The 10,089-nt window shown below is 39.0% G+C and overlaps 1 protein-coding gene across 12 annotated transcripts in view; it reads left to right on the top strand.

Annotated features, from left to right (window-relative positions):
- LRRC7 (leucine rich repeat containing 7) overlaps positions 1 to 10,089 on the top strand; it is a 561,937-nt gene that overhangs the window by 180,242 nt on the left and 371,606 nt on the right. The window contains exon 3 of one of the 12 annotated variants that reach the window (XM_074265660.1): positions 7,218 to 7,298. The exons of the other annotated variants lie outside the window; for them this stretch is intronic. Within the exon in view, the coding sequence (XP_074121761.1) occupies position 7,298 (1 nt within the window). The 5' untranslated portion in view covers positions 7,218 to 7,297. The remainder of the gene's footprint in view (positions 1 to 7,217; positions 7,299 to 10,089) is intronic. 12 annotated transcript variants of the gene reach the window in all.

Genomic DNA, 10,089 nt, shown 5'->3' with positions numbered 1-10,089 from the left:
ATTTTCTTGGAGAGAGGGTTAAGTTTGGGGAAGTTATTTTCTCCCTAGTTCTGTACACTAGAAACATACAGAAAAAATTAATCCTGTACACTCAGTTTTCTCTGAGTACTTTTGTGACCTGCTACAATGTCTAGACAGCTAAGCAACTGAGCCACTACCACTGGTAGATCCCCAATGGAAGATAAATGGGAGGACAAAGCAAGGGGCGCTGTGATCCACATTGCTGTGATGAGATCAGACATCTCGGAAGGATCCATGGGCTGTGTTCCAGGTGAATGGGAGCCTCTCAATGATTTTCTGCCTTTTGTTTGTCCAGCAAAAGCCATAGCCCTAGAAAACATTTAATGAATTCACAGTCTTGTAGGGAGGTTCATCCTTATTTCAAAGTTGAGGAAACCAAAGTCCAAGAGCTACAGGGACTTGGCCAAAATGAAAGTCAGTGAGTTTCAGGGTGGGATTGGAAAAGGAAATAAATTATTTCCATATCCCTTATGGGGGTATGATTATAAAACTTAAATAGATTAATAGAGCATGTCTTGAACCTAGAAATTAGCTGATCTACCCCCTCGTCTTTGACAGATTAAGAAACTGAGGCCCATGGATGTTTCGAGATTTGCCCCTGATCCAAAAGGTAGCGAGTGTCAGGGTTGAGATTTGAGTCCTGGTCCTCGGTATATACTATATCCCAGGAGCTAACATTAACATCCTCCTCCCTTTCCTCAGCTCTTACCCTAATTGAAACCAGAGTCTTATAACTAAGAATTTTGGGTACAACATGAGAGTCAACATAGCTGCACCCATTATGACACATGAGGCTTAAAGAAAGACTTCTGGCTGTGGGAAGAACCTATGTCCAAAGGAAGGCATGAAAGCACATCTCAAATGGGGTCGGTCAACAAAAGTTTATCAAGAGCCTACTGTGTTAGGGAGGGGTTCCTGTTCCGTTTAGACAGCCTAGCCTCTGGGTCCCTTTCCAGCCCTGGAGTTCCACGAACCCTTTAAAGGAAGGACAAATTTGCCCAGCAGGGATAACTTAATGATAGCTGTGCACTTAGGGAGGCCTTGTTGGCCACCTAGTCCAACTCCATTTTACAGACAAGAAACCTGAGACCTCATGAAAGGGATATAGGGATACATGGCCTCTTCTGAGTCTGAGACCAGTGCCCCCTTCCATTACACATATAACACTGATAATGCAAAGGAGGGTTCCATGATAGATTGAGCATCAGATTTAGAGCCAGCAGAAGTATTTAACAATCTTGCCTCTGTCCCTGCCTCTGTGATATTGGGCACATCTTTGGGACTCATCTTGATCATCTGTAAAATGGGAGGGTATTGAACCAGATGGTTCCTTTAACTCAGTAACTATGATCCCATGAGGTTGGGGTGAGTGCACAGATTGAATGATCTCTCTAAGTTCTTTCCAGCTGATGTTTCAATCTCAGGGGACTGCAAATCCCCAGTCACATTTGTTTATCAAATTTCTAAGCTCTGAAATGTCTTTGGTCCAGGGAGCACCCAGCACATCAGCAGCACCGAGCAGCCAAAGAATATTGCATAGAAATCACATCAGAAAATCAGTTAAGGGACATCTCTCAATCTACTGAGCTGGGATTAAATTGAGGCTGGGAGCTTTCCGGCTAATTCAATGTTGATTTTCAAGTATTAAGGTTACCTTCCCCTCTTGACATTTCAAAGCCTTTGAACCCTAGTTTTCCTGGGCTTGTGCTTCGGTGTTAGCTCTCATTTGCTAAGTAGCTTGAAATGGACGTCTCGGGCTTTGATGCTGTCAAACGCTGGGCCTCTGGGATTTGGAAGGTTAATTTTTATAAATATTTAAACTCTTCCACTAAGCTTTCTCATTTAAAGTCAATTGCTGCATAAGGGCAGGAGTTAGAGCTGAAATCTGGCCAGACAATTTATTATCTACGGTTCCACCTTCCAGTCGCATTTGGGATTGTTTAATGTTCTTCTGCTCTGAAGGGATGTGCATTGCATAGGACACACATACAAGATGGCGCCTGCCTCTGGGACCCTGTGGATGGATCCATTGAAAAGTGTGGAGGCTTTTGGTTTTGTGGCATCATTCGTGAAGGCAACATAGAATTGTGGCAAATTAGTCCTCAGATGTGGGAATCCTAGGGCTTGAGTTCAAATCCTGTCTTTTCTGCTTGCTTTCTATATGTAGAAGTAAATAACTGGGCTTCTGCACTGAATAGAACAGAGAGAGAAAGAGAGACAGAGAGAGAGAGACAGAGAGAGAGAGACAGAGAGAGAGAGACAGAGAGAGAGAGAGAGAGACAGAGAGAGAGACAGAGAGAGAGATACAGAGAGAGAGAGAGAAAGAGACAGAGAGAGAGAGAGACAGAGAGAGAGAGAGAGAGAGAGAGAGAGAGAGAGAGAGAGAGAGGAGAGAGAGAGAGACAGAGAGAGAGATTATTTTATCCAATGGAGCTTTGAAGTAAATGTAGTAGTACAAAGATAGGCACTGGGTATGGAGTCAAAGAACTCCCAAGGTCACTATCTGTGTGACTTTAGACAAGTAAATTAACTTCTCTGGATCTCAGCTTTGTTATCTAGAAAATGAGAGGTTTGGATGACATTTAAGTCAAATCAAGTCCACAAGCATTTATTAAGCACCTATTATTTGTATCCTCAAGGTAACATTTTACTTCTGCTTGGCCAGCACTGGAGGAGGCATCCGCTAGCAAGGACTCCAGCGTGCCTGAAATTCCAGATGTTCAGGGGACCTTAGAGAGGTTATTTACGTGCACTGAGAGTAGAGTCTGGTAAAATATATATTTCAGGAATAAATGGGTAAGTTGCTTTCAATGAGAAATGCAAAAATCCTAAATTCTTGCTTAAAGCAAGGAACTTTTACAGAAAACTTTTAAATGCTTCTCTTTCTAAGTCCTCCTGGAAAAAGCTCTTTAAAATGAAGCTTTTCCCTCAAGGCCACAAGTAGTCAGCAATGCACCAGGCCAAAGGGGAGAGAGCATCTGGGTTGGGAATCATTGCTCTCTGAAGCTCCTTGTTTTAAAGTCTTTGCAAAGAAGGAAAAATCCCCCCTCAGTCTGTCTTTTGGGAAGGGTTGTGTGTTTTTATTAAATCTCCCATACACGCGCGCGTGCGCGCACACACACACACACACACACACACACACACACTTTTGTTTTTTGTTTTTTTTTTTTGAATGGGGTCAGAAACTGTGACTCAGCCATACAGTATCCCTTCTACCAGAAAAATCAAATATCAGTTTTAAAAGATTCTACAGAAGGAACATTATCCTGGCTTAGCTCAGCCTCCACTTAGTCCAGTCTTTGCTTAGCCCAGACTCCGCTTAGCCCAACCTCCATCAGTTTCCTCTGCTTGAGCACAGCTAATTCACTTCGAATTCTTTTCCATGTTCTCAGATTAATAAAAGGATGTGGGTTTAGTGCTTCAAGGGACCTCAGAGGCTACCCCATCTCCCATCTTACAGAAAAATCAATGGAGGCCAAAGAGAGGATGTGACAAAGTCACACAAGTAGTAAAAGATGTAGGATCTGAACCCAGCTCTTCTACTACAGATTTAGCATCCATTCTGCCAGAATAATGCCTAGGGATTTCATTTTATTTTCATCCATTTCATTTTATTTTTCCTTCTCTGAAAGAGCGTGATCACACAGAATATATCGGATTTTGTCTTTTGGATCTTGCTTGTCTCTCTGCCTCCCAGGGGACCAAGGGTGTGTCTACACCTTTCCTTTAGTCCTGCAATGAAATTGTCCTGATTAATTCCCTGTAGGTCTAGAGAATGACAGGACAAAAATCAATGGCAAAAGTCACAGGGGACAAAGTCTTAGGCTCAGTGTTAGGAGAACTTCCCAGTAATAAGAATTGGCAACAAATGAATCCACTCTGTATTGCTGTCTCAGCCCTAGGTTAGAATCTGAGGTCAAATTCAGCCAGATTGCTTAGGTGGGTGACTGATGAGTGCCTCAGTTTCTTCAACTTTAAGAAGGGATAATAACAGCATCAATTTGTGAGAATTAAATGAGTTATTTGTAAAACACAGTGCTCTCACACAGTCGATGCTACAGAAATGCTCCCTCCCTCCCTTTCCCCATCCTCCCAAGAGGAGCCCTGCCAATCTCTAAAAATGCAGCAAATGGCTTGAAAAAGTTACACAACCATATGTCCAAGTTTCATAATCTGCCACCATCCGCCATAATCTTCAAGACAATCTAACATGGTGCCCCAGGCAAATAACTAAGAAACAGTGCTCTATATTGTTTCCAGCCTGCTGGGAAGTGAATCTGGCATGAAGGGGAAGATGTTTTATTTAAAAATTATGGACCATTAACTATCAATAAAATATAATATCACTTTTGATTCATAAGTGAGATTTTTACTGGGAGAGCAAGAAATAACTATAGACACCTAATTACACTTGGAATATATAACACATAGGAATGACAATGTTCTGCTAAAAGTATACTTAGCCCTGCACTGTTTTGAAATTTTGTGCTCTTGTGAGGTGGGAAAACAAGTGATTCTCTTGTTCTGGGGCTAATTAGTAGCACAGCTCAAATTCAGACTTGGATGCTCATCTCCAAGCCCACCCACCAAGGCTCTCTCAGAGATGAAGAGGCAAGCTCTGTAAAAGATGTTCATGGACGTGTGATGAGAAGTGATTCTGAATTTGTCCCAACAGAGACGGACAGTCTCAAGCTCTTTGTCAAACCTTGGACTTACTTACAAGGCGGTCTAGACTCTGTGAACAAACACCTGAGGCAGCTGGGTATCCCAGGAGTAGAGTGCTGAATCTGGAAAGAAAAAGCCCCGAGTTCAAATTTGGCCTCAGACACTGACTTTGGGCAAATCAATTAGCCCCTGTTTGTCTATGTTTGCTCAACTATGAAATGAGGCAAATGATACCCTTTATTTACTTCCTATGGTTTTTGTAAGGATCAGATAAGGTCATCTGTGAAAAGCTTAGTGCAGGACCTGATGCTATGTATGTGTATATATGTATGTCTATATAAATATATCTCAAATGTATCATTATAGTCATCATTATTATTATCTGGGCTAGATGACATAATTTGTCCAAGGAAAACTTTCTATCTCCTTATTTATCTTGGGTATTAATTTCTCAATAATTATGTCATCTCTATTGCAAAGGTTTTCAATTTCTACTGCTTGATTCTCTTCCACTTCACGATGCTGTTTTGTTGAGTATCTATCACATTCAAGGCACTTTATGGAAGGATGGTCATAAACCACTTATCTGAGCCTCATTTTCTCATCTGTTAAATGGGAATAATAATGCCTGTGATACCTATTTTACAGTGCTATCATTGGGATCCAATGAGACGAGGTGTTTAAAATACCTCAGAAACCTTAAAAATCTATGCAAATAGAAGTTATTACTAGCATGAGAGCATTTAATTAATAAAAAATTGTGTTTATCGTAAAACTGGTGTCATTTTTTACAATATGAATGATAATAGATGATATTGTGTATTTCTTAATAGGAACAGATTGTTTAAATGAAACGAAATCCCTGTTATCCTTTGATACATTGGTTTCTGATCAAGGAGGGGGGAAAAGGAAGAAAGAAGAAAGGAAGGAAAGAACATCTTGATGTTCTTTCATTATCAATTAAATAAAGGACATGAGCATAGGACAGCTTTAGAGAATGCCTTTTTGATTAAAATCATCTTCTAGGGGGAAAAAAGGCAAAACCAAAATAAAACAAAACCTATTATCTCTTCAAGACATCATCTGATACCTTTTTTTCCTTTTCTAAAGTCAAACTCTTAGCTGTCTATTCTCCTTTTCTAGTTTTTCTCTTCCCACACATATCTTAAGTCCTTCCAACCTGACTTCCAACTTCATCACTCAACAGGCTGCTCTATTCAAAATGACTGATGTTCTCTCAAGTGGCAAATTCAACAGTCTTTTCTCCATCCTCAATCTTCTTGCCCTTTCTAGGGATAATGTTGCCTAGTCTTTTCTCCTAAATGTCTTTTTTATTTTATTTCTATTCTCAGCACTTAGCATAGGGCCTGACATATAGCAAGTGCTTAATAAATGCTTGTCAAATTATTCCACAGCTTTAGCAACGCCACTGTCTAGTTCTGCTTTGCTGAATTTCCATCCTTCCCCCATTCCCCATGCATGGATTTATTCCAGAGTTCCATCCCGGTGCCTCTTCTCTTCTTTGTCTCTCTTAGTGGATTCATTAGCAACTAAGGGCACTTGTATTTTTTATCTTCTCTCTATTCACTTGGCTACCACCCTAGTTCCAGCTTTTTTTTCCTAGATAGAGGGGGGAAGCCTTGAAATTCTCTTCCTTCTTGTAGATTTTGCCTAATTCACACTCTGCAAAACTACCAAATGATCATCTTCAAGCCCAAAACTTCCCATTTCATTCCCCTACTCAAGGAGGGTTAATGGCTCCCTATTGCTTCTAGATTAAAAGTATAATCTCAGATTTTCATGTAAAGTCCTTACAGATAGACTATCTTTCTAGAATGGTTTCTGGTCTAATTGCTCTTCTCTAAACTCAGTATTCCATCTCCTAATTGTTTCTTTGCCCATCTAGAACATCCTCTCCTAATTCTACATTTAGAACCTCTAGTTTTTATAGCTCAGATGGCACCTCACAGAAGAAGCCCATCTTATAATTATTCTCCAGTTGCTTGTACCCTTTCCTTAATGACTTATTTTTACACGTTTTCTATTTCATGGTCTATGTGCAGATTGCTTTTCCTCAATAGAATGTAAGCTCCTTGAGGGCAGGCGTGAGCCCAAGCACATATGCTGAAACCTTATTGACAACTATGTGAAGCCAGAAAACCTGATACTTAAAAATCAATTGATATCAACCATATTCTTGTTTAAGCTCTCTGAGGGCAGGGACGATATTCCTTTATATCTTTGGATCTTCAGTTCTTTAGCAGAAAAGGTGTTTAATCAATGCTTGTTGAATTGAATAAAAACTGTTTTGACTCACCCATAACATTGTGTTTCGAGTCCCTACGTATTGTCACTTTGTGCCCTATTGGTATATATAAAGCACTTCACTTTGGAAAGCATCCGAATGGAATACTTCCCCATCCCCTTCCATTTGTGTTCAAAATGCTCATTCCGATGTCGTTACAGCTTGATGACACGTGTACATGTATATGTGCAGTTAATCAAAATTCTTCTTCTTTTTTTTTTTAAAGGAGCCCTCCGCTACCTGACAAAAAAATGCACGTCCAAGTGATCCCATCCTAGAAGTCTGCAGAGACAGGAATAACTAGCAAGTAGATACTCAATTATTTCTCTACCCTTTAGTGTGTAGAATGCTGTCATGTTCTGGCAGTGGGAACCTCTCATCAATCAAACAATCAAAAAACCTTCGTTATAAGCACCTACTCTGTGCCAGGCACTGTGCTATAAGCTCTATCGTTGGCCCGTACTCAGCCCTGGAATTTTGCTTGTTGACCCACACTATTGACCAATATTGATCATATTACTATGACTATTGGTCCACAGTAGCTTTAAATTAATTAGGGAGGAACTGTCCAGGGTGAATTTTAGGAAGTTCATCATTAATGTCATTAATGATTTGTGTCTTTAAACTATGTTGCTATATGATGCCTTTTTTGTTTATTGGTCAGTTCTCTTATTCCTTGTGTCCCATTCAAATATGCATATCTTACTAAAGAGAGTAAATGGATGGCCCTGTATGGCACGATGGCTTTAATTACAATATAAAGATCAGCTCAGGATCCTCCAGTAGAAATGGGTTTATGAAAGTGTTTTCTTTTTGAATCAAATCCAATCTCTTGGAAAGGTTACATTTTTTAAATTCTGAGAAGCTTTGGCTCTGGGGAATTTTTCTTTTCAATGTATCAGGACGTCCTGACATTTTCAAGTCACAAAATAGGAAGCATGATTTCTTAAAAAATCCATTTAAATGAATGAGGTGGGTGGGCAGAAAAAGACTTTTTAAATGGGAAGAGATAAGCAAAGAAATTTGAGTGGTAAAGAGAAACTTTTAAGATCTCATTGTAACTCTCGCTGTAAATTCAGAGAGGATTTGTCCTGAAATATATCTTGTGGATTGTTCTTAAATCAGTAAATATCAGAGGTGGGAGAAGTGTGTTTATCTATCAATAAATAAATATTTATTAAACATTTTCTATGATCCAAGCTCTGTGCTGAGCCCTGGGACACAAAAAGAAACAAAAGGCAGTCCCTGATCTCAAAGAGCTCTTTCTAATAGGCTCAACAATCAAACAAATAGATTTAAATAAGCTGCTTGTGAAATAAATAGGCAATCATCTATTGAGATTCATTTCTTTTCTTTTCTTTTTTTTCCCCTGAGGCTGGGGTTAAGTGACTTGCCCAGGGTCACACAGCTAGGAAGTGTTAAGTGTCTGAGACCAGATTTGAACTCAGGTCCTCCTGAATTCAAGGCTGGTGCTCTCTCCACTGCGCCACCTAACTGCCCCCAAGATTCATTTCTTTATTTGGTAAATAATTCAATCAAGTCCTCTGAGTTGTGACTTAATATTCAATTGTTATTTTGACTAATATTTTTATAAACATAGAAAATTTCGAGAACACTCAGTGTTGCAAAGTCTACATAAGACTGTAGACAGATAAGGAAACCAGGAGATGAGATATGAACTATAATGAAGCATTATGGTAGAGGGGAAAGAATGATTGGGTTAGAAGAATTCTCTGCCTTCTCCCATGCTTCATTGATGAAGATAATGATAATGCAGGCCAGAAAAGAGCTGCATGATAAAGAACAATAGACAATTTCTTTATCTTTTCAAGTTAAATCATTTGAAGTAGTACAGGCATCTATAACTATACAGAAATATCCATTTCTTGGTGTACTTTATCAGAACAAAAGAACATCAGAGTTTAAAAGGTCTTTGCAGGTTATCTATTCCTATGTCTTTATTTTTCAGATGATGAAATGGAGGCACAGAAAAGTAAAATGACTTTCTCAAAGTCACACAGTAAATGGTCTAGCTGGCATTCAAGTACAGGATTTGTGGCTCAAAGTTCAGTTTTCTTTTCCTTCAGTTAAGATTTCTAAAATAACTATAAATCAATCGATTATTACAAAGTTATTAAGCACCTACCTACTTTGTGCTAGGAATTATACAACATTCTGGTGAATATAAAGAAAGCCAAAAGTTTTCCTCTCAAAGAACTCATAGTCTAATGCAAATAATTATGGATAAGTTATAGACAGATTAAATTAGTGATAATCAACTGAGAGAAAATAGTAGCTTTAAAGATCAAGAAAGGCATCCTGAAAAATGAGATTAAAGGCTAGTTTGGAAATATCTACCCCAATGTTACCCTCTAGGTTTATATGAGTGAAGGCAGACTATGGGTAACAAGTGTACTATTTTATTTAATATTTATGTGGTGGAATAACAAAATTGTATAATTTTAGTCAAATTTGAGGTTTTTACTTCCAAATGTGATTCATAGAAACCTTGTGATGATAGTACTTTTGATAGAATAAAATAAACACACAGCTAGATTTTTTCCTCTGCCTAAGGCTAGGTTGTTAAGGACTCTCAGATTTCCCTTTCATAGGAAAGTTACTGTCTGATTGCCTGGCAGCCAGTTCATTCATTCATCCTCCCAATATTTATTTAGCACCTACAATATGCTAGGAAGGGCTGGGAATCTGATGAATATGAAGACAAGTAAAACTGATTTTTGACCTAAAGAAAGTAACATTCATTAAGAACTTATATAATCTACCTAATGACTAATACTGATTATCTTTCCTTTCCTCTCTCCTTCCTTCCTTCTTTTTTCTTTTCTTCTTTCTTTCCTTCCCTCCTTTTTTCATTTCTTCTTCCCTTCCTTTCTTCCTTCTTTTCCTTCCTCCTTCCATTTCTTTCTTCTTTCTCTCCCTCTCTTTCTCCTTTTTCCTCCTTCCCTCTCTCCCTCCTTCCTTCTTTCTTTCTTTGCTTCTCTTTCTCCCTCCCTTCCTTTTTCCATCATTCCCTTCCCTCTCCTTCCTTATCTTCCCTCTTTTTCTTCCTCTTTCTCTTTTCCTCCCTCCTTTCTTTC

This window comes from Sminthopsis crassicaudata, chromosome 4 (assembly GCF_048593235.1).
Source record: "Sminthopsis crassicaudata isolate SCR6 chromosome 4, ASM4859323v1, whole genome shotgun sequence".
Lineage (NCBI taxonomy): Eukaryota > Metazoa > Chordata > Mammalia > Dasyuromorphia > Dasyuridae > Sminthopsis > Sminthopsis crassicaudata.
This window is presented reverse-complemented; position numbering and strand designations above follow the sequence as displayed.